Source organism: Dipodomys spectabilis, unplaced genomic scaffold (genome assembly GCF_019054845.1).
Source record: "Dipodomys spectabilis isolate Male_0828 unplaced genomic scaffold, ASM1905484v1 ptg000071l, whole genome shotgun sequence".
In the NCBI taxonomy this organism is placed as follows: Eukaryota; Metazoa; Chordata; class Mammalia; order Rodentia; family Heteromyidae; genus Dipodomys; species Dipodomys spectabilis.
Genome location: NW_024870748.1, coordinates 7,098,248 through 7,122,994, shown reverse-complemented (window position 1 = coordinate 7,122,994; position 24,747 = coordinate 7,098,248). Strand labels below are relative to the sequence as shown.

At 46.1% G+C, this 24,747-nt stretch overlaps 1 protein-coding gene across 2 annotated transcripts in view; it reads right to left on the bottom strand.

Annotated features, from left to right (window-relative positions):
* Bcorl1 (BCL6 corepressor like 1) overlaps nt 1-24,747 on the bottom strand; it is an 81,146-nt gene that overhangs the window by 33,478 nt on the left and 22,921 nt on the right. For both annotated transcript variants that reach the window (XM_042682447.1, XM_042682448.1), the window contains 6 exons: nt 23,178-23,307; nt 19,085-19,175; nt 15,558-18,821; nt 7,193-7,358; nt 4,192-4,272; nt 1,422-1,811 (listed from right to left, as the gene is read on the bottom strand). In XM_042682447.1, coding sequence (XP_042538381.1) covers nt 1,422-1,811; nt 4,192-4,272; nt 7,193-7,358; nt 15,558-18,821; nt 19,085-19,175; nt 23,178-23,263 — 4,078 coding nt within the window. In that variant the 5' untranslated portion in view covers nt 23,264-23,307. The remainder of the gene's footprint in view (nt 1-1,421; nt 1,812-4,191; nt 4,273-7,192; nt 7,359-15,557; nt 18,822-19,084; nt 19,176-23,177; nt 23,308-24,747) is intronic.

The following is a 24,747-nucleotide window of genomic DNA, read 5'->3' as shown; positions in this document are numbered from 1 at the left end:
GCGCTCTACCACTTGAGCTACAGCGCCACTTCCGGTTTTCTGGTGGTTTATTGGAGATAGGAGTCTCATGGTCTCTCCTGCCCGGGCTGGCTTTGAACCGCGATCCTCAGATCTCAGCCTCCTGAGTAGCTAGGATTACAGGCGTGAGCCACCAGCGCCCAGCCCAGCTCCCACTTCTATTTGAAGGTTTTTGTTTTTTGTTTTTTTGTTTTTTTGGGTCCGGTCATGGGGCCTGAACTCTGGGCCTGGGCGCTGTCCCTCAGCTCTTCAGCTCAAGGCTAGCACTCTACCACTTGAGCCACAGCACCACTTCCGGCTTTTTTCTTTTTGCTTATGTGGTGCTGAGGAATCGAACCCAGGGCCTCATGCATGCAAGGCAAGCGCTCTACCACTGAGCCAACTTCCCAGCCCAATTTGAAGGTTTTTTAAATTAGTTTAATGGAATCATTGTACTTCTTTTCAGTTTAGGAATGGAGACATCCCATGAAAGGCAGGCAATGCCCTCTTTCTTCTTGAATGTAAGATTCTAGGAGAGAGGACTTGTCATTTCCCAAAACATGACTCCCTCAAGCTAATCAGAGAATTCCCTGGTATGGTGCTGGCTTGGCACATGCCAAGGAAATCACTATGATTTGGCTCACAGGTTCAAATGTCTGTAAGCCAAGAAGAGAAGCAATGTCTACAAACCAAAAGGGAAGAGGAATGGGATTGTTCATGCTTATAATCCCAGCTACTTGGGAAGTAGAGGTTGGGAGGATTATAATTTAAAGCCAACCCTAAAAAAACCATGAGGCCATATATGGGGGGAAAACCCTTAAGGCAAAAGGGCTTAAGCAGAAGAGCACTTACTTAGAAGGTGTGAGAACTTTCATTCAATCCCCAATATTTACCTTCTCCCCAAAAAAGAAAAAAATAAGAAAACCAAAAGGCTTAGGCTTTCATATAGTCAGTTTACCCATACGTCAGTCCCACCTAATTTCTTTTGTTTTTGGTGGTGGTGGTAGGGGGCTTGAACTCTGGGCTTGGGTGCTGTCCCTGAGCTCTTCAGTTCAAGGTGAGCACTCTACTGTTTGAGCCACAGTGCCACTTCTGGTTTTCTGGTGGATTATTGGAGATATGAGCTTCTACAGCTTTTCCTTCCCCAGGCTAGCTTTGAACCGTGATTCTCAGGTCTCAGCCTCCTGAGTAGCTAGGATTACAGTCATGAGCCACCGGTGTCCGGCCCAATTAATTTCATCTCAATGCAAAGCCAAATGCGGGGGCTGAATTTGAGGGACCATTTTGGCAGCCGGAGATCCCAGCAGCAGATCTGTATGGGTCCAGCAGCTTTTGATTGGTATAGAGATGTAAACATAGGGAGGCCTGATGGCTCCCTGAAGGCAATCACACTATGGGGACAGGAGCCCCTTGGCCAGCCTTACCTGCTCTCCCTTTCCGCCGCTGCTCTTCTTCTTGTTCTGTCAGGTACTCGCCAGTCTGATATTTCCGGCTCTTCTGCCGTCTCCGTTTCTTCCTCTTTACCAAGCCCTCCTCCTCATCTTCTTCTTCCTCCTCATTGGTGTCCCACAATTGCCGGGCAGCCTCTGTCCTCCAAGGCATCTCTCGGGCTCTCCATAGATGTCTGCGGCCTTGGCTCAGCAAGGTCTTGTCCTGGGCATGATGGCTGCGGTACTGGGTATCTCGTTGGGTTTTTCTCACCTTTCGACGCTTAGCTGGGGTGGGAGCCACCTCTTCTTCCTCCTCTGTGGGGAAGACTTCCTGGCTTCCCATGTCACTGTCTGCCATACCGGCAAAGGAGCTACAGATGCTTCCTGTGGACAAGATATACAGAAGATGGTCAAGTACCTCTTCAAAGGATTAAATATTGTGTTGACACAGTACCCTTGACCAGGACTTTGAAGGTCTAGGTTCCGTTATTAGTTGAATGCTTTAGGAAAGTTTTTTTTACTGCTGTTTCCTCATCTATAAAATGAGGATAACTATTTTCCCCTGGCTGACTTCATAGGACAGTTCTAGAGCTCATGTGGCATCTTTATAGAGTCAAGTACCAAGAAAACACACCCTTACTCATCCATGATGCTATAGCACTTGAATTCATTTCATAAACCTTTGCTTCATGCTTTACTAGGAGCCAATCATTGTGTAAAAGGCAGGAGAGAACCACAAGTCCCTACTGTTTGGGGAAACAAGGACTGAATAGAGGGAAAGGGAGGACAGATTGGTATCACTCTCCAGCAGTGCTCAGTTCGTGGCACCATCAGTTTCACTAAAAGTCGCTCAGTTCCAGCAGACTCAATATAAAACAAGTCCTAGGAATAGTAGATCAAGGAATCCTTTTCCTGTGACAGTCTGGCTTAGCCATATCCAAATACAATACAGTAGGCTCTCTTCCCTTAAACTGACCTGATCTCTTACTGAGTTGCAGAGAATTCAGGGGTAGTTTTTTCCCCTGGACCTCTCTCACCTGCTGCTGCAGCTGTTCCTCACCACTGGGCATGCACTTCTTCTTCCACTCCTGACCATCCAAGGACATACAGCACCTTCCCTATTCTCTTGGGCCACCTTGCCAAGAGGCCATTTTCTCTCCCCACTCTCTTTTGCTAACAACAAAAGTGCAATCCTAAATTAGTCTGGCTTTGCACTACAGGAATTTTTTTTTTTGCAGGTCTCAGGGCCTCCTACTTGTTAGGCCAAGCAGCAAGCACCACTGTACCATTTCAGGCCCAGCCCCAGTGCAACACTCTCCTTAGAAGCAACACTAGCATCTTTCTCTCAAAGCCCAGTTGGCTACTTCAACAATTCCCAGAGACCTCAGCAAGGTCAGAAGAAATAAATAGCTTGAGACAAACAGAACCACTGTTGACCAAAGCTTTTTTTTTTTTTTGGCCATTACTGTGGCTTTGAACTCAGGGCCTGGGCACTGTCCTTGAACTTCTTTTGCTCAAGGCTAGCATTCACCACCTGAGCTACAGCACCACTTCCAGCTTTTTCCGTTTATGTGGTACTCTATGCACTCTACCACTAAGCTACATTCCCAGCCCCTGACCAAAGCTTTGGGTAGCAACTATCTATTCCATTATATGAACCAAGAAGGGAATGAAGTGCTCTGCATATAGTCTGGTTAATATAGAATCACTGTAGAAATCACACAAGAATCACCAATTTCCAAACAATCAAATATAGTGCACAATATGTTTAACAAAAAGGGGACTGACTGGTAACTTTATCACTCTTTGATGATTCAGAGGACACTTCAGAACTTTTTGAGGCCTCCAGGCCATCATTAATGAGCCTCAATTACCACTGCATTTGTCATGTGCTACAGTGCCAGTTGACAGAATGTCAGATGATTTGAGCTTACATTAGGCCCTGTTTGGCCATCACATCCAATTTGCATGGAAATCTTGGTGAATTGGGACAACTATCTCTGTCCTTCCATACCAACATGGAGCTAGCATAAGACATGGAGGCTAGGCAGGACTATCATTTTTAAATTTCAAGGACTGACCAACACAAATTGAAGGGGCCAAAAGTGATACTGCTGGCCCTAACAACTCAGTAGCCTTTCCAAAAAAATGTTTTTGCTGGTACTAGAGCATGAACTCAAGGCCTGATGCTCTTGCTCATTTTTTTCCACTATACCCCTTGAGCCATGCCTCCACTTCCAGTTTTTTGTTGGTTATGTGGAGATAAGAGTCTCTCTCTGGTTTATCTGCCCTAGCTGGCTCCAAACCACAATTCTCAGATCTCAACTTCATGAAATAACTAGGCTTATAGGTGTGAGACACCTGTGCCTGGCAGCTTTTCTAATTTTGATGATTTCTATTTCATAAAATAAGAAGACTGAGGCCCAGAGATTAAATGTCTGTGCCTAAGACGAGTCTCAGTAAAGCCTGGCATATTATCAATTTTCTTTAGGCAAAGGCTTTTTCTCTTTTCATCATTGCCTCCCAATAAGTCGTCAAATCTCTCTCTGCTTTGAAAATCTAAGCAAATAATCCTAAAATTGTGGGCAATGCCCTCTGCCTCCACCTCAGGTTCTCTAGCCTCTGCAAGGAGCCCAGCATCTTGACATAGTGAAAAAAATTCCCAAATTTCCTCCTGGACCAATGATAAAATTATTCAACCAGATGTCCATCTCTTTTTTTCATAGGAGTTGCCAAGACAAGTCATTGCCTTAGTCTCACTCACCAGACTGACTGCGTGTCCGAGTGCTCAGAACCACAGGGATGAAGTCACGGAAACTGCTCTTCGCTTTCTTTTCCAAGGAACCTTTCCCAAGGAGTGATGTGTGGTTTAGGGGCAGAAAGCAGAAATATTACAATTAGAGTCTACCAATCAGAAAGCCCACCTGAAAGGTACAATTGGGAAAAACTAGAGGGTTTGTGACCCCATGGCCACCCTGACTTATCCCAATTGACTCCCTTCATGCTATTATCACATGCCTTCCTCTTTTTGGAGAATGAGCATTTCCTGAAGGATTTTAAAAACTGGGAGTTGGGTCATTTTTGCTGACATAAAAAAGGCACTACATAGAATCAATTGACAGTATGCCAGAAAGTAGAAAGCCTGGCTCCTGCATGAAGTTGCTCAGATAAACGCAACATCAGTGAATCTTAGTGAGGCAGGAAGCCAGATGTAGGGAGCTGGGGACACAGAAAAACTGCTTTTCATTTTTTGATTTTAGTCCTGGGGCTTGAACTTAGGCCTGAAAGATGTCCTTGAGCTTTTCTGCTCAAGGCTGGTACTCCCCTGCTTGACCCACAGCTCTACCTCTGGATTTTTTTTCCCCAGTGGTTAATTGAAGCCACTGGTGCCTGGAAAAAACTGTTCTTTAAAAACTGACTAGTAGGAAGTGGCGCTGTGGCTCAAGTGGTAGAGCGCTCGCCTTGAGCTGAAGAGCACAGGGACAGCGCCCAAGCCCAGAGTTCAAGCCCCATGACCAACAAAAAAATAAAAATAAAAAATATAAAAGACTGACTAGTAGTGGTACTCACTAGACACTATGTTGATAATTAACTATACAACTTATGGGTGGGGATGGGACAGAAAAACTGGAAGACAACAAGGGAAGGGGTGATATTGCCCAAAAAGAAATGTATTCTTGGTGGGCACCAGTGGCTCGTGCCTGTAATTCTAGCTACTCAGGAGACTGAGATCTGAGGATCGAGGCTCAAAGCTAGCCTGAGCAGGAAAGTCGATGAGACTCTTTTTTTGGGGTTCCAGTCGTGGGCCGGGAAGTCTGGGCTTGGGCGCTGTCCCTCAGCTCTTCAGCTCAAGGCTAGCACTCTACCACTTGAGCCACAGTGCCACTTCTGGCTTTTTTCTTTTTGCTTATGTGGTGCTGGGGAATCGAACCCAGGGCCTCATGCATGCAAGGCAAATTCTCTACCACTGAGCCACCTTCCCAGCCCCGTCTATGAGACTCTTATCTCCAATAAACCACCAGAAGACTGGAAGTGGTGCTGTGGCTCAAGTAGTAGAGCGCTCGCCTTGAGCTGGAGAGCTCAAGGACAGCACCCAAGCCCTGAGTTCAAGCCCCAAGACTGGCAGAAAGAATGAAAGAGAGTAAGAGAGAGAGAGAAAGAGAGAGAGAGAGAAAGAGAGAGAGAGAGAAAGAGAGAGAGAGAGAGAGATTGCCTACCTGACTCATGTACTGTAACCCCCAACTCATGTAACTGTAACCCCTCTGCACATCACCTTTATAATAACAACTTAAAAAAAAAAAAGCAAGCCTGGCACCAGTGGCTCACACCTTTAATCCTAGCTACTCAAGAGGCTGAGATCTGAGGATTGCAGTTCAAAGCCAGCTTGGGCAGGAAAAGTCCATGAAACACTTATCTTCAATAAACCACCAGAAAACTGGAAGTGGCGCTATGGCTCAAGCAGTAGAGTGCTCCCCTTGAGCTGACAAATGCAAGGACAGCGCTAGGCACCTGAGTTCAAGCCCCATGATGGACAAACAAACAAGCACACAAAAAGCATACTAGAAGCAACAGGTCATGTCAGATGGGCAAGACCATGAACATAGGCTACTGTAGTCAGGACTGTCTCCGATTGTTTCCCTGACGAGGTGTCTAAAGGACCATCTGTGGCCAAACGCGCAAGACAAGCACTTACCAAAAACATCTTCTGTGTCTCTAAATGGTAATAATAAGGGTTTAGGATATCTTTAAATTCTTGTAGCTAAGTAGCTAGCTAGTCATTTTTTTTCAGAATGGAATTTTTTTAAGATAGCCAAGTGTAGAGAAAATAGCGTAATGAATACATGAAGGTGGAGGAGCAAGTGAGAATGCAAGTTCCCATGCTCATGTTCCTACGTGTTCCTCTGTGTGTGTGTGTGTGTGTGTGTGTGTGTGTGCGTGCACGCACGCGCGTGCACATGCATGCGCACAAGCTTGCTGATCTTGGGGCTCGAACTTAGCGCCTGGGTGTTGCCACTGAGCTTTTGTGTTCAAGAATAGCACTCTACCACTTGAGCCAAGGCTTTACTTCGGGCTTCTTTTTAGTGGCTAATTGGAGATGAATTTTAGGGACTTCCCTGCCCAGGCTGGCTGCAAACCGCTATCCTCCAGAATAGCTAGGATTGCAGGCGTGAGCCTTCAGCGTCAGACTAATGAATGTTTTTTTGTTTTGTTTTTAAAAAAAATCTGGGGCTGGGAAGGTGGCTCAGTGGTAGAGCACTTGCCTTGCATGCAAGAGGCCCTGGGTTCGATTCCTCAGCACCACATAAGCAAAAAGAAAAAAGCTGGAAGTGGTGCTGTGGCTCAAGTGGTAGAGTGCTAGCCTTGAGCTGAAGAGCTGAGGGACAGTGCCCAGGCCCAGAGTTCGGGCCCCACAACCGGACCCTCCCCCCCCAAAAAATCTGAATGCTCATATACCTGCTTCTTTAAGCCTAGATCCACTTCTACAAAATAAGGTGGCAACTCTGTTGTAGGACTGCCACTTGTCTGTCTTCAAACCATCTCCTTTGGTCTTCACACTGCAATATTATAGTGTGAGGAAGAATATGCCCCTGCTCCTTTCTCCCTAATCTCTGGCTTCTTTTTTTTGGTCAATTCTATCTCTCTTCCAACAGTGAAGAAGGCTTGCTTTTCAGTCAATCTCTGAGTTTTTTTTCTCTACCAAAAATGCCACAAATATCCCTCTGGAGCTCAGCCTAGTTGGCTGGGGCCTGTGCGGGGAGGCCTACCTTCTTCGTGGCCGTCTGTGCATTTTCCTGGAGACTGAGATTCCGAGTTTGTTGGTTTCCGGTGCTTGTGCTTTCCCCTGACTCCATTGTGCTCTTTTCCTGAATCTGAAGCCCCCCTGGGGCTTTTCTTGGTGGGTTCCTGGGGATCACTTGGCAGCTTCCGGCACTGTGCAGAGGTAAGAGGAGGGTTTAAGGTCAGTTTTGCTTCTTAAGAAAGCTCTCCAGGGGATGGGGGGGGGAGTAGGAGAAAAATGAGGGAGGGGGGTGACAAGTTCAACAAGAAATGTACTTACTATCTTACTTATGTAACTGTAATCCCTCTGTACATCACCTTGACAATAAAAAGAAAGAAAGCTCTCCAATGGTCCAACCACATGCCTGTTTGTAATATATGGGCACAAGTTGCCCAGAATAGGGGTCTGGCAAACAGGGGCTCCAGTGGGCTATAAAGGCTCTACTGAACTGAATCCAGCACACTTGCTGGTCCCCATAGCCAACCACACCCACCATTTTGAACAAGTCTTACAGAATCTGCATTCATAAGTCACGGAACATACATCTAAAATCCCTTTAACAGGAGAATACTGAAAGGGGTGACATTGATCAAGATGATGGACTGTGCTCCTTTGTACAACTACTTAAGGCTAATAAAAATATTTTTTAAGGGTACAAGCTGGGCACTGGTGGCCTACTCCGGAGGCTGCAATCTGAGGATGGAGGTTCAAAGCCAGCCTGGACAGGAAAGTCCATGAGACTTTTATGTCCAATTAACTGTCAGAAAACTGGAAGTGGCGCTGTGGCTCAAGTGGTAGAGCTCTTGGTTTGAGCTGAAGAGCTCAGGGACAGCACCTGGGCCCAGAGTCCAAGGCCCATGACTGACAAAAAAAAAAGGGGGGGCACAATAAACTATGTGGAAAATGACCTATGTAGCTTGTGGGCAGGGATGGGAGGAGAAAATTGAGGGAAAGTGAAGGAAGGGGTGTTGTCCAAAACAAGAAATGTAATCAGGGGCTGGGAAGGTGGCTCAGTGGTAGAGCGCCTGCCTTGCATGCATGAGGCCCTGAATTCGATTCCTCAGCACCACATAAGCAAAAAGAAAAAAGCCAGAAGTGGTGCTGTGGCTCAAGTGGTAGAGCGCTAGCCTTGAGCTGAAGAGCTGAGGGACAGTGCCCAGGCCCAGAGTTCAGGCCACATGACCGGACCCCTTCCCCCCCAAAAAAGAAATGCAATCGTTATCTGCCTTTTGAAATGGTAGCCCGTTTGTACAACACCTTTAAAAAGACGCAAAGCTGCTGGACATGAGTGGCTCTTGCCTATAATCCTAGCTAATCAAAAAGCTAAAATTTGAGGATCAAAGTTCAAAGCCAGCTATGGCAGGAAAGATCTCCAACTAACCACCAAAGAGCCAGAGGTGGAGCTGGGGCTCAAGTGGTAGAACGCTAAAACAAAAACAAAAACAAAAAACCAACACCTTAGGGACATAAGTCAGGCCTTGAGTTAAAGCCCCAGGACTGGCACAATAAATAAATGAACAAACAAATGAATGAATGCTGCAAAGCCAGGAACAACCCATATACCTGAACACCAACAGGGAGCCAAACACTAAAGTAAAAACCTCTAAGTTAGGTGACTAAACTGTTCAAATAACTGAATGGTATTGACACTAACACCTGAAAAAATAATTGAGTATAGGCCAAGTGCAAGAAAAATTGTCTTTTCAGTTGTAAATAAATACCAGAAAACAGATCCAGCTAAGGCAGAAAGAAAAACCACACAAAACAGTTCCTATCTCTACACATTTATGAAATGAAAGTATAAGGTTCAGTCTAGGAATCTGGCTTAGTGGTAGAATGCTTACCTAGCATGTATGAAGCCCTGAGTTCAATTCTTAGTACCACATAAACAGAGAAAGGCAGGCGTGGCACTGTGGTTTAAGTAGTAGAATGCTAGCCTTGAACACAGAGAGGCTCAGAGACAGTGCCAGGCCCTAAGTTCAAGTCCCAGGACTGGCAAAGAAAAGTATAAGGTTCATGTTAGGAAAACGAAACCTCAAATATGTATTTTAATGTTTTTGTTTCTTTCATGCATGTATTTCTAACGCATTTATAAGATTATTTCTTTGTTGCTTTGTATGTCCCTCCCCCACAGTGTAACCCCCGCTTTCACTATATTTGATGTCAGTATAACATGTGGAGGAGATGGGGACAAACAAGTCGTTTAAGGATTCAGGTGGACCTGTTGCAACAATGAGAAGTACAAAATGTCATGTCAAAACCAGCTTTACAATGTCGGTGGGGGGGGTGGGTGGGGGGGTATGATTGGGTGGGAGGGAGGGGGGAGGCTGGGAAGGGAGGTGAAGGGTAAACAAAGGAGGAGGCTGCAATGCTTGGTAAGAAATGTATGCATTATCCTGCCCATGTAATTGTAACCCCTCTGTACAGTATGTTCTCAAATAAAATAAAATAAAATTTAAAAAAAAAAAAAAAGTATAAGGTTCAGGCATGGTTAATAAGGCTATTTTAATCCTACAGCACTTTCAACTTTTCAAAAAGACTTATCTGTATTATAAGAAGCTAGTACAATCCTCATCGAATAGATAGATGAGGAAAATGAGACTCTGAGACAAAAGGTTAAATGACTTTCCCTGGACAACACACAGACCGATGGGTACGCCTGCTCAGGGTGCCCACTTACCTTGCCACCCTGCAAATTAGCTCATTTGTGCTTGCAGTCAGAAACACACAGGATCTCAGACTAAGACCCAAGGGTCTTGGCCCCAAGCCTGGGCCTCTTCACATCAACTGTCACTAGTCTCCTCCCCTATTTGTTTCCTCATCTGCTTTGGCTAAGTTCCACTCGCACCTATGACCCAGGTCATTCCACAGGCACTATGATTGTGCTTATACACTGCAAGGACACTATCAGCCTAACAGTCACAGTTTTTCACAAGTTCTGAGGGCTTACTGCCCTGAACAAGAATAACAGCAAGGCAGGAATTTCCAGTATCCCAGTATCAAGGAAGTGTAGAATAAGCAAAAGGTGTTTTCTTTTTTTTTTTTTCTCCCTTCCAGTCATGGAGCTTGAACTCAGGGCCTGAGCCCTGAGGCTAGTGCTTTACCATTTTGAGCCACATCTCCACTTGCAATTTACTAGTAGTTAATTGGAGATGAGTCTGAGAGACTTTCCTGTCTGGGCTGTCTTTGATCTCAACCTCCTGTGTAGCTAGTATTAAAGGCATGAGCCATCAGCACCTGGCCAAGCAAAAGGTTTAAACAATGAAAGCAGGTTTTAGGAGGAAAGGAAGAGTTAAATGTGCTTGAAGTTGTATGAACTTAGATGTATGATGGTTCATCTCATTGCATTGAGAAGCATCTACGAGATTAGTAAACCATGCCTCTGGGTTTGTGTATGAAGTTGCTTCTAGAGAGCATTAAATAGAAGATGAAGACTCACCCTGAATGTGGGTAGCATCCAATGGCTGGAGGACCAGATGCAAAAAGGGGGGAAAGAAGAGGGAGCCTCATAATATGGACATTCTTTCTCTGTTCCCAGGCTGCCAGAATGTAAGTTGCACTGCTCTGCCACACCCATTCCACCTTCTAGAAGTTTAACATGATCAAGGTCCAGCTAAGAGGATGGTGGATATATTACTGACAGAAATAGTGTTGAGGGGATTTAACTAGGGGGAGGGGTTCTCCATTACTCAAGAGATTGTACTGCCCTATCCCATAATATCCTCTTTCCGACTCAGCAGAGGACTAAGCTGAAATTCAAATTCAGTTTCTTCCCTTTGCTTGCTATCAGTCCCTACTAATCAAACTGTAAGAAAACAAAGAATTGAAGCGGGACACTGGAGGTTCACACCTATAGCTATTCAAGAGTCTGAGATCTGAGGATCATGGTTCAAAGCCAGCCAGGAAAGTCCATGAGACTCTTATTTCCAATAATCACCAAAAGTCCAGATGTGAAGCTATGGCTCAAAGTGATCAAGCCTAAAAGAGCTCAGGGACAGTGCCTACGCCCCATGACGACGACGACGACGACGATGACAACAACAACAACAAAAACAATAAAAAACAACAAAAGAATTTGGAGCAAAGAGGAAGACAAAAAACAGTTGCTTAAAATCTTGACCTTCTGGTGTGGAGTAAAACTATTTTAAATCAGCGTGAATAAAGTTAAATGCACATAAATATGAACATGTCCTATTTATTTTGGAATATAATTTTAGCTGGCTCTTCTTTCAAGTAGAGATCATTAATTTTTACTTCTTAAGGTAGACAAAAACAAGTGAAACAGAACATCTAGAAGGGATTTCTGTCTCTATCTACAAGGGCAGCAATGCAAATAAAAATATATTGTTCACCACAAGTTATACAAAAAGTTGGGATGGCAGAGATATGGTGAAAGATGAATGCTATGGTAACCAGGATTTTAAAATATTTTTCAAAGACTGAAAAGACAGGGGCTGGGAAGTTAGCTCAGTGGTAGAGTGCTTGCCTTGCATGCATGAGGCTCTGGGTTCGATTCCTCAGCACCACATAAGCAAAAAGAAAAAAGCCGGAAGTGGTGCTGTGGCTCAAGTGGTAGAGCACTAGCCTTGAGCTGAAGAGCTGAGGGACAGCGCCCAGGCCAGAGTTCAGGCCCCACGACCAGACCCAAAGACTGAAAAGACAATAGACTACATGCAGCATTAAATGAAGCACAACTCTCTCATGGTCCAGAAAGCCCTTTCGGATTCTGAAAGGCCTTGGACAGATGATACAGGGTGATTATTCTTGGCCATACCCCAGAAGAGATGGTTTTGAATTAACCCTTAATCATAGTTTGCTTATCATCAGTTTCTTTCTCAGGAACCTAACAAAAATGATCTGGGGTTGGAGGAGTGGCTCAGGTAGCAGAGTGCCAGCCAATGAGAGAAAAATGTTATATACCTAGTTCAAGTCCCTGTATGTGACAAAAAAAAAAAAGAGATCTAATTTTCTTATTTCTTCCCACATACAGATTTACTAAATTGTCATGAGTAGTCACTCAGTGTGGATTCTTGTACTCCCATCCTGTAACTTTATTCTCTGCTCTCTATATTCGTAAATAGGTCCACCGAACTCTTCATCTCATACTGAAGGGGCTGTGCCTGCATGCCACTGAGTCATCAAAAAGACACAACAGGGCTGGGAAGGTGGGTCAGTGTAGAGTGCTTGCCTTGCATGCATGAGGCCCTGGGTTTTATTCCTCAGTACCACATAAACAGAAAAAGCCAGAAATGGCACTGTGGCTCAAGTGGTAGAGTGTTAGCCTTGAGCTGAAGAGCTGAGGGACAGTGCCCTGAGTTCAAGCCCCAGGACTGGCAAAAAAAAAAAAAAGACATAAGCGCTGGGACACCGTTGGCTCATGCCTGTAATCCTAGCTACTCAGGAGGCTGAGATCTGAGGATCACGGTTCAAAGCCAGCCTGGACAGGAAAGGCCATGAAACTCTTATCTCCAATAAACCACCAGAAAAGCAGAAGTGGCACTGTGGCTCAAGTGGTACAGCACTTGCTTTGAGCTGAAAAGCTCAGGGACAGCGCCCAGGCCCAGAGTTCAAGCCCCATGACCAACAACAAAAAAAAAGACATAAGCTCCATAAGGGCAAGGACCACATCTACTTTGTTTGTAGCTCTAACAATAAAAACAGCAGTCACTGGGGCTGGGAAGGTGGCTCAGTGGTAGAGCGCTTGCCTTGCATGCATAAGGCTCTGGGTTCGACGACTCAGCCCCACATAAGCAAAAAGAAAAAAGCCAGAAGTGGTGCTGTGGCTCAAGTGGTAGAGCGCTAGCCTTGAACTGAAGAGCTGAGGGACAGCACCCAAGCCCAGAGTTCAGGCCCCACGACTGGACCAAAAAAAAAAAAACAGCAGCCACTAACACTGAGCATTTACTATGTGCAAGGAGTTTTAAGCACTTGTATATCATCTCCTTCAGTCTTCTAATAACAGCTTTACAATTCAGTTATTCAAGTATACATTTCAATTGTGTCAATATAGTCACAGCCTTGTGTAACTTTATCATTTACTTAGTTCTGGAACTTTCTCGTTACCCTGAACGAACACTTCATAGGCATTAATCAGTTACCCCTTTTCCAATTCCCCACCCTCCCAAGCCCTAGGAAACCAATCATGTACTTTTTCTCTATTGTTTGTCTATTCTAGACATTTCATGTAATTATCTCATTTAATTTTCACAGCAATCCTATGAGTAAGTGTCACTGTTTCATTAACCAGATGAAAAAAAACTAAGGGTCAGAGAGATTAAGAAGCTTAATCAATGACACACAGCTAGGAAAAGACTGAAGCTCTGTTACAGACCTTATAGGGGCACACTCATCACCAGTCCTCTGGTACTCTCTTAAATAAGTAGTGCCATTGCCTGGGAGGGAGTGGCATAGGAAACTACTCAGTAAATATTGGCTAAACATTCAGTGAGGTGGTTCAGATAAGGAAAGTTGAAGAGAGTGTGGCATTGCTGAAGACTTTGAAGCCAAAGAGACCAGAGTTGTAGTTTCAGCTCTGCCATTTTGTAGCAGTGTAACTTTGGCTAATATCTTCTCTAAGCCTATTTTATTCACCTCTAAATTGGGTGTAGTATTTCTCTCATAGGATTATTATAAGGATTAAATTAAATAACATATGTAAGAGCACTTAGTATTTAGTAAAAATTCAATGTTAAGATCTCTAATGATATGGATTATTACTATGATTATTTGGCAGTTAACCTGGCCAAATGTCATACATTGTACTGTGAACGATCCATGTTCCTATTATGCATGTCTCTCACATATAAGGGGTAGGTATGAAGTCACTATGTAAAATCCACCTAGACTCTCCCCCAGGGTTTTTTTTATCCTTTCTTTTGGGGATAATGGTAACATAATTCAGGGCCATGCATAGGGTAGGCAAGCTCTCTATCACTGAGCTACACCCCTAGCCTGTTTATGAGACCCTCTTGCCTTAGGCTCTAGAATTCTGGATCCCTGGGATTCTTAACCTGAAGTATATAGGTGGGCATTGGGGAGGGAATGGGTCTATGAATATACTGGAATTATTGGCAAACTTCTGAGGTCATGTTTCTGGGGACCAGGTCCATGGCTCTCAAAATGGTCTACAGCCCAAAATTGACTAAAAGTTTGTGCCACAAATCCATGACACTCTGGCTAGTAATTTGTCCCTTAAAGTATGTCAACTGTGAAAATATGTTAACAGAACTTCCCATTGTTCCAAGTGTTGAACAAGCTCTATCACTGCACTGTCTCAAGAATTTCCTCCAGGTTGGAGGCATGGCTCAGGTGGGTGAGTGACAGCCAATAACCAAAAGCATCAGATACTGAATCTGAGTCCCAGTCTCTGGAAAAAAAAAAAAAAGAACTTGCATGGCTTCATGGCTTACCAATATTTTCAGTTCCCCTTAGGAAGAGGAGTAGATGCAAATCAAGTACTCCTGGCCTACCTTTTTTTTGTGCCATTCCTGGTACTTGAACTCAGGGCCTGGGCACTGTCCCTGAGAGTTTGTGCTCAAGACTAGTGTTCTACCACTTGAGCCACAGCTCTACTTCTGCCTTTTCTGGTGGTTAATTGGAGATAAGAGTCTCATGGATTTTCCTGCCCCAGCTGGCTTCAAACTGAGATCATCAGATCTGAGGCTTCTGAGTAGCTAGGATTACAGGTATGAGCCATCAGCATCCAGGTTGGCCCACCTTTTTACTTCACACTCTGCCCCTACCCATAATCTGTCTATTGTGAACTGAGACTGGATGCCCATCTGTATCATCTGCCACATTCTCAAGTGCCAAAACCCAGTGCTGCCACCTGTTCAAACAGGAAAGTGCCAGGATTCTGGTGGATTATCCTGGAATCCCAGTGGGCTCTGGTCCCATAATACTCCAAGCAGATCCAAAGAAGGATCTTCCAGTAATGCAAGGAATGTCTTGTCATAGGCTCCTTCTCATCCTGGACCCCAATATCTCAAGGCTACTGATCAATCATCTTGTTAAATGGTAAGGAAGAATGGTTACTCAGGAAAGAGTGTGCTACTAATTGATTTTCCTCTCCAATACTTTCTTCGGCTTTATAACCTCATGGGACAATCGCTTCCCTGGCTCCCAAGATTGGATCATTGCCTCTATCCTAAATGATAAAGTCTGCCCCTTCCTCGGTGAAAACACCATTCATATACAGAGAATGTAAGTTAGAAAGGAAAAAGCCTTCTCATCAGTGCTGTTTACATAGGTACTCAAGAACAGTGGGGCTTAGGAGGAGCTCAAATGCAAATGAGATCTGCAGACAAAGCAGACCAAAAAGGTCTCTCCTCATCCTGGGCACTGGCACTCACCTTGGATCCCAGGGAACTCCGGACTATGGGCTTGACTTGAGGTGGAGGCGGCAGCTGCTGTTCCTCAGCTTCTTTCTCTTTGCCACACTTCATCTTCTTGGGTGGCAGGGATTCTGTCACTTCATCTGGCTGCCACTTGTTCTTGCAAGTAAAGACCCCAACACTTTCCCGCTTTACTCGAGGCTGCCCAGCCTTAGCTCGCACTTCCGCTTGACCCCTCGGGGGAGCTACTGGGAGGCCATCAGCCCGGAAACAGCTGGCTAAATTGAAGACCACATCACCATCCACCTTTTCCATTTTCACCCGCCCCAGATCCACCTGGCTTCCAAGCTGCGAAAGCTCTGTGCTGGAGCCCCTCTTGCTGCTTGGAACCACGTCCAAGATAAGTTCCTTGGGGTGGCTGTCATGAGGTAGCAAAGGCAGCTCAGACATCTTGCGCAGGTTCTGGGGAGTGGCCAGGACCAGCTCATGAGACATATAGGTAGCCAGCACTTGGTTCTTAGGCTTTGTGTCTCCTGCTAGCTTCAGGCCACAAGCCGCCTGGGGACTTTCCATCTTAAGAGTACTATCAGAACAGAGGTGGCTGTCTGATTCCTCGGGCTCCTGATTCACTCTTATGTCCCCACTGCTAGGTGGAACTGACAGAGCCAGGGTCCCTGTCTGAGGGCTGAGAGTCAGGAGGACAGGATTGACTTGTTCTTCATAAGGCTTGGCAGCAATCCGGCAAGTTTTGTTCTTTGTGACAGTGTCCTGCTCTGGAGAAAAGGGGCCCCCGGGCCGCGACTGCCCCTCAGGAAGTCCATGCACAGCTTCACTGGGGCCAAGAGATGGCACACCAGAAAACTCTGGTCTGATGGACATCCCCTGACTGGGAGTCAGCTGCCCGGCACTGGAAATGCCAATGGAAAGTAGAGATGCTTGGTGGTATGGTGACCAGCCAACAGGCAGGACCTGGGTGCTGGTGGGTTTCCCATTGACTGAACACCGTGGATAAATATTTGCCTGCCCTGTAGGTTTCCACAAGGAAAGTTCCTTGGTTTGGCACCCTGGCAGCCCAGGGGCAATACGGGTTGGGGTGTAACGAGTCTTTGCTGTGCTTGGCTGTCCTTCAGCACCAGTCTGGGTGCCCTTTTTGCCACATGCGGCACCAGTGCTCTTGGGCTCTCCTTGATCAATGATGGAGATGGGCTCCTGCTTGGGGAGATGGCGGGGGTCTCGAGTGAGGCCCAGGTTGGGCTCTTTGTTCAGCAGCAGAGATGCAGGCACTGGGTTGGCCACTCCCACATATGTGCCAGGAATGGTGCTGATCAGCGCAGTGGAGTTTTTCACCCAGGTGCTGGGATCCCCGTTCCTCACAATCTCAGGGAAGATCACAAAGGGTGAGGACGTAGAGCCCAGGCAGGAGGTAACATTGCTGCCAGCAGCCTGGGTTGTGCGCTGAGACCTCGACAGGACTGTGGAGAGGAGGGCCTTGCTGCTGGTGTGTACCGGCGTCAACACGGGCATGGGAGGTGTTTTGCGCTGGTTCGGCAAGGGAAGCTTCTGGCGGTTAGACTTGGAGGAGAGGTCAAGGGGCATCTCGCTGCACTCTGGTGGAGAGGCCATCTCCCGTTCTAGCTGTGGAGGTGATTTGAGGGGAGAGAAGGTAATAGAACTCCCTTCTGTTTGCTGCTCAGCACCACCTGGCATCTTGGTGGGGTGTGGTGGGACTGAGCTCCCACTGGGGGCTGGCAACAAAGGCTGTGCAGTTGGAAGCACCTTGGCAGAAGCAGTGGTGAGGGAGGTATCTGCCAAAGGCCCGGGGACCCCATCAGGTGTGGGCTGGGTGGTAGAGCTACTGGATGGGGAAGTGCACGGGAGTCTGTTCACTTCCAGAGAGACTAGCTTAGAATCTGATGTCAGAGGACGGGCCACAGAAAATGCATATGGGTAAGACCGGAGTTCCGGTGAGGCCAGCACGCCCGGGAGACACCTGTCCTGCAGGTAGGATGGCAGGACAGGGAGCGTCAGAGTGGAGGACACTCCCAGGGTAGTTGGCAGTGTGGCCACACTGAGTGGCTGCCCACAGCTTGGAGGTGGGATATAAACCAGTGGCTGGTTTGGGGTTAGCACTGTCCCTGGCTGAAAAGACAGAGGGACTTTTTGCATAGCTGGTGCCTGAGCTGTAGGAAAACACACTCGACTCAAACTGAAGGAAGCTGGGATGGGGGCCGAAGTGGGAATGGCAGTTGGTGTGGCAGCCGGCATGGGCGTGGGGGCTGGAGTAAAGATTGGGGCTGGGGTGGGTGCAGGCACCGGCGTGGGAGCAAAGGCAGGAATGAGGGTAGGGGTAGAAGGCGGGCCAGAGGACAGCGTTGGAGTGGGCATCGGCACAGACGGAGGGGCAGGGGCTGCTGGAGGTGTGGATGCTGGCATAGGAGCCAAAACTGGTGTGGGCACCGGAGCGAGGACCAAAGTGGGAGCTGAAGGAGTCCCAGAAGCCTGGATCAGGGCCAAAGGAGGGGCTGAAACGGGCACTGAGAGAGGAGTAGGAGCAGGAGCTGACAGGGGGACTGCGACCGAGGGTGGAGCAGATGCTGGCACAGGCACCAACACAGAGGCTGACACAGACAGGGGGCTTGAGTCTGAGATAAGAGTGGGTACTGAGGGTGGTGCTGCGGCCTGGGCCAGAGCAGGGACTGGCGCTAGGGGAGGAGAAGGAGCTGAAACCGAAGTAGCAACTTGGACTGGAACTAGCCCAGAATGGGGTACTGGGGCAGGGACAGAGAGGGGAACCTGGAATGGATCTGGAACAGATGGGGGTACAGAGGCCGAACCAGGAGTAGGGGGACAAATGGGAGCTGGCAGCGAACTAAAGTTAGTGGTAACCAGAGGCAGGCTCCCATCCACGGGGACTCCGGTTCCCAAAGTTGCCAAAATGAAAGTATTCTTGTCCCCAACACCGTGCCTTGAGTCCAAAGCCTTTACCCCAGCTGCTGAGCAGTCAACTTGCTTGCTCATTTGCGTGCCGAGGGGAGTCCAAGAGCAGTCGGCCCTGCTATTGCAGGCCTCGGGGCTGTCAGGAGTGGGCAGTTTGAGCCCGTCTCCTGGGCTGCTCAGTGGCACCAGGAGCCCCTCAGCCTCTGCAGTATTCCCAGCATAGTCCATTTTTGACTGGAGATCATCAGGCTGCTCCTCGGACTTGTGCCCAAGTTTTTCTGTCGCACTGCCATCTGAGTCTGCCCCCCGGGCATTGCTGCCACTTCCAACTGCGGTGAGCTCCACCTGCAATGACAGAACAGTGTGCCCACTGTTGTTGAGTTCCTTTTGGCTGGTGCATGTATCCTGAAGGCCTTGAGAGACAACTCCTGGTCCTCTCTGCGACTCAACCAACTAGATCTTGGCAGAAGCAAAGGAAAGCCAGCCGATTTCTGCCCCACCAACAGTAACTCAGGGGAAATACCCAGTCTCCCTCTAGCCCTCCTGCTCATATAGGAAAACCTGCCTCACCTTTGGAGGGCATCATGTGGCAGCTCATAACTCCTTACCTTGGAAAAACTGCCGCCAACACAAAACTCCTGAGATCCAAAGTGCTGGCAGTCACCTGTCGTGGACTCCTCATCAGAAAGAGGTGCTCTTCTGGCATGGGAGACACAACCAGAGGAGGGATATGAAGCTCAGATCTGGAATCACCACGGCTTTCCCCAAAAGGCTCTCTGCCTGCTTGGTTTCCCACAAAACCATCCTGTGTCATTACCCAGGGTGGCTTGGGGGATATCACAATGTATTGGTGGAGAGGGCGGGGTGGGGGGCGTGTTTCCAGGATGCAAAGCAGAGTGTCCACATGTAGCATTGCAGGTTCCTGCAAAGCACACTGGTCTGAGTAGATTCTTGTCTCTGGGATGTTCATCCTGCTTTCTAGGGTTCTTTCCAAAAGGACCCCTCCAGAACCTACAAATTCCTCCCTGTTCCTCCCCCTCCCAAGAGCTTACCCACCAAGGTAACCATTCAGGATCCATGAGGCATTGCTCATATGGGAGAGAGATATGAACCACTGCAGGCCTCAAAAGCTACACAAACTGTTTCTTTTCTTTTTTTTCTTTTTGCCAGTCTTGAGGCTTGAATTCAGGACCTGGGTGCAATCTCTAGGCTCATTTTGCTCAGGGTTAGCACTCTACCACTTGAGCCACAGCACCACTTCCAGTCTTTTCTGTGATTAATTGGACACAAGAGTCTCAAGGACTTTCCTGTTGTGGCTGGCTTCAAAACGTGATCCTCAGATCTCAGCCTCCTGAGTAGCTAGGATTACAAGTGTAAGCCAACCATGCATGGCTTCTAATAAATGTTTCTTCAAGGAAGGAGTGAATTAATGGTAGAATGACTAATGACTAGAACAGGCCATTTGGGACCAGCAGAAAACCCATGTCCCCAGTTCTGTAGTCCACAACTGTAGCTGATAAAGCCTGGCAGGCTTCTACAACATAACTTCCAGAGTTAATGCCCAAGAGAAGTTTTGGACCCATAGTGTCTAAGTTTTACAAGTTGGAAATGGTGGAGGAAGATGATTTTTACATACGATAGGATAATACTTTGGAAATCAGCTGTAGGACGACCTAGATTGTGGTAAGGTGATGATAACACATGGATGAATGAGATCAGAAGTAGTAATGCTTAAAAGGTCATTTTAAACACTAGGTATATTTGGTAATTGAGCATCCCAAAAGAGGTTTGTAAAGAGGGAAAATCAGATTTTGAGACCATTCTTAGCAGATATGTAAGGGTAACTTGTTTCCTGGTTTCTTGGATGCTGTTCTACATCTCTACAAAGTGTCCACTACTTAGAACTAGACCAACATAACTTATCAGTGAATATTGACTATCCACACAAAGCAACACCACCATCTTGCTTTGCTGTAGATCATCTCTTATTAGTTATCTATGGATAACATATACACAGGAAAATCTCAGCTGCTGTCTCTCAGAAGAATTCATCTTATTTTCTTTGGTCTTGATTTTTGGAGTCGAAAATTAAATTCATTTTAAGCCGATCTCTAACTTGTTCCTCAGTATGGAACAAATTGTGTTTAATATCATGCATTAATGGCTATCAGGCTAAGAGCTTCAGAAAATAAGCCAGTCTATTCTTTTAGTCTTAACCTTAGAAAAGCATATACCTCTAGAGTTAGGAACAGGAGAAAAAGGTAGATTAAACAAAAATATAAAGCCGAGTAGTGCCAGTGGCTCATGCCTGTAGTCCTAGCTATTGAGGAGGCTAAGATCTGAGGATCACGGTTCAAAGCCAGCCCTGGCAGGAAAGTCCATGAGACTCAATTATCTCCCATTAATCACCAAAAAGCCAGAAGTAGTGCTGTAGCTCAAAGTGGTAGGCTGCTAGTCTTGAGAAAAAAAAAGCTCAGGGACAGCACCCAGGCCCTGAGTTCAAGTTCAGGACTAACAAACAAACAAAAAACAATATGGGCTGGGAGCCAGTGGCTCACATTCTATAATCCTAGCTACACAGGAGGTTGAGATCTGAGGATGGTGGTTCAAAGTCAGCCCAGCCAGGGCAGAAAATCCTTTGAGACTCTTATCTCCAATTAACCACCAAAAAGCTGGAGGTAGAGCTATGGGTCAAGTGGTAGAATGCTAGCCTTGGGCAAAAATATCAGGGACTATGACCAGTCTCTGAGTTCAAGCCCCAGGACTGGCACAATAAAGCAAAAACATGGGGCTGGGGTATAGCTTCATGGTACAGCATGTGCTCAGTATCCCTAAGTTCCTGAGTTTCTCCAGAGCATCACAAAAATACATAAAACAAAGACATCCATTCATGGGGCTTGACTTCAGGGCCTTGCACTCTCGCTTGGCTTTCTTGCTTAAGACTGTGCTCTACCACTTGAGTCATACCTCCATTTCCAGATTTTTTTTTGTTTAATTGGAGATAAGAGTCTATTAAGACTTCTAACAATTTTCTGCCCAGGCTGATTTCAAACTGTGATCCTCAAATCTCAGCCCGCTGGATAATTATGATTATAGGCGTGAGCCACTAGTACCTGGCTCATTGCCCTTTCCCTTTGAAATTACCAACTGAACCACCAGAAAACACCTGCAAGCACGGGAGAACTCAGTCTTCTCTTAAAATGGAGAGACATCACAAATACCACATGTAGCCAACATATGAAAACAAAATATAAACTTTGAAGAGCATTTTAGGTGCCCTTAGTACAGGGCATTATCAGGAAATGGCCTACCTGGGTCAACCAAATATTGTTATAATCAGAAAATGGAAAACACACAAATCAGACAAGCATCACCAACTCTCAAGCTTGTATTAACACTATGTTCATAAATTTAACTGTGGGACTGTTTAGGGAAATGAAGGGGAGGACAGAAAAGGAAAGAGAATAATGAGGATGAATACATGGTGTCTGTGTATGAAGATGGCATAGGGAAACTCACTAAAAGCTACTGAACAATAGAGGGTAAAGAAAACCAGGAAAAAGAGCAACAGATGAGGTCAATCTGGCTAAATTATAATATATGCATGAACAAATGATGAAACTCCTTTGTACAGTTAATATACACTGAAAAAAAAAAAAAGAATCACAAGCCAGGCACCAGTGGCTCATGCTTATAATCCTGGCTCCTCAGGAGGCTGAGATAAGAGGATTGTGGTTCAAAGCCAGCCCAGGCAGGAAAGTCTGTGAGACCCTTATCTCCAATTAACCACCAGAAAACTGGAAGAGGTGCTATGGCTCAAAGTGGTAGAGCACTAGCCTTGAGCAAAGGGGCTCAGGGACAGCGCCAAGAGTGACCAAAAAATGAAAAATGACTCACAGAAAAGTAAAGCAGGTTTTATGGGGAGGGAGGCACCAGCAGGAGTGAGGAGGGCCAACAGAGAAGGTAAAGGGGTGAATACCGTAAAAGCACTTTATAGGCATATATGAAAATGGAACAATGACACCCGTTGAGATTGTGTCTGTGTGTCTGTGTGTGTGCTTATCCTCGGGCTGGAACTCAGAGCCTGCACACTTTCATTGAGCTTTTTTACCCAAGACTAGCCACCCAGCTGGGCACCGGTGGCTCATACCTGTAATCCTAGCTACTCAGGAGGCTGAGATCTGAGGATCTCGATTCAAAGCCAGCCCAGGCAGGAAAGTCTGTGAGACTCTTATCTCCAATCCACTCAGAAAACCAGAAGTGGCGCTGTGGCTCAAGACACAGAGTGGTAGCCTTGAGCTGAAGAGCACCACGACTGACAAAAACGAAACAAAACAAAACAAAACTAGCCACCTCTCCACCTCTGGTGGTTTTGGTGATTAACTGGAGATAAGAGTCTCATGGTCTTTCTTGCCCGGGCAACTTGACCACAATCCTCAGATCTCAGCCTCCTGAATAGATAGGATTACAGCTGAGAGCCACTAGTGCCAGACAGTTCTTAACAAACTAATATTAACAAAGGCCATCTGAATAGGGACAGCATGGCAAAGCAGTTCACTCCCCTAACCTCAGATTCAGCCCATCTCAGGGGAATTAGAAACAACCAAGAGTCTTGTCCACAGGCCTTACTACATACTACCCCTCTATGGGCAGTTACCACTCACTGGAAGTCTGGCAACAAACACTATCAAACCTCCTCACCTCTCCTCGTTGATGCCACACATGCGAATCCGGTCAGAACTGGTCCAGTTGTGCACGCCGCTGTAGAGCGGTGCTGTAGAGATCATGACAGCCACTCGCCACCAGATAAGATCTGCTGTGGCCACTCCCTCTGGGAAAAAAAGAATCCCCCAAAGTCAAAACTCAGTACAGGACAGCTTCTTTACCAGGCTTTTATACAGAAACTTAAATTGAAGTTACTTATAGCATTAAAATATTAAAGCAGACTCTCCCAAACCATCCTGCTATGGAAAAATAAAAGTCCAAATAGGGGAAACGGTGCCATTGGTTTTCCAGGAATATATGTTTCAGGGTGGACATGAGGACTCAGAAAATCACTTGGTGATTCTAAAATTCTCTTCAAAGACATATATGCTAGAGTTGTTGAGAAAATTCAATCTATTGTAGACAAATGAAATGACAGCTTATTTTTCTGTACATATTTAGCCTAAGTGACTACAATTAGAGGCATACACCCATTTGAATAACAAGTGCATTGCCAAGACCAGGGGTCTTTTTCACATCTGCTCTCTAATCCATTGGTACTGAAGGATCTGAGTGATGAAACCAATTTAAGCACTCCAGAGGAAGCACATGCTTTCTTCACAAGCTCTTCAAATGTAATCTGTTCTGCCTCCAAGTTGGTCATAATGCACCTATCTAACATAGTAGAAAAGCTGCCCCTGAATTGGGTGCAATACTCCTTGTACTCTGTCCACAAGCAAACAAAAACAAAGCTCCATCAAGAACTACGTATTAGCTGGGCTCTGGTGGCTCACACCTGTAAGCTCAGCAAGCTGTGCTCAGAGCATAGTGGTTCAAAGCTAGCTTGGGCAGGAAAGTCCGTGAGACTCTTATCTTTAATTAACCATCAGAAAACCAGAAGTGGAGTTGTGGCTCAAAGTGGTAGATCAATAGCCTGGCACAGAAAAGCTCAGGGACAGCACCCCAAGCCCTGTGTTCAAGCCCCATGACCAACAACTACAGCAAAAAGAACCACATATGCCTTTGTCCCTTCATATTAGTCTGCCACCCCCATAATCTACCTCTTCCTTCACCAACCACTATCCAGCTCTGGCCATTGACAACCACTGCACAGTCAATTCTACTTCTAGCTAAGGAAGTAACAAGAAAAAGAGCTTTATCCAAAGAGCCTGTCTTGAGGCCCTTAAACTCCAAACTTACTCTATTAGCTAAAATCCTTATTCATCAAAGCTCTAAACAGAACCCTACAGTGATGAGAATTTTCTATTCTCTATGTCTCAGAGTACAGTCACATCATAAATTTGTTCTATTTATCATTTTAATCCTTTTTCAATCTTGTTCATTGTCAATAGCATTCACTTATTCATTGAACAAATATCTACTGAGCTTTTACTATGTGCCAGAACTGTCCTAGGTACCAGGGATTTAACTGAATAAAATAGACTCAAATCCATGACTGCAGCGTGCTTAAATTCTTCAAGGATAAGATGCATAAGAAGTATGTTAAATCATTTTATGTTATAGCATGTTACAAGGTATACCACACAGGCTAAGGAGCATGAGAGAC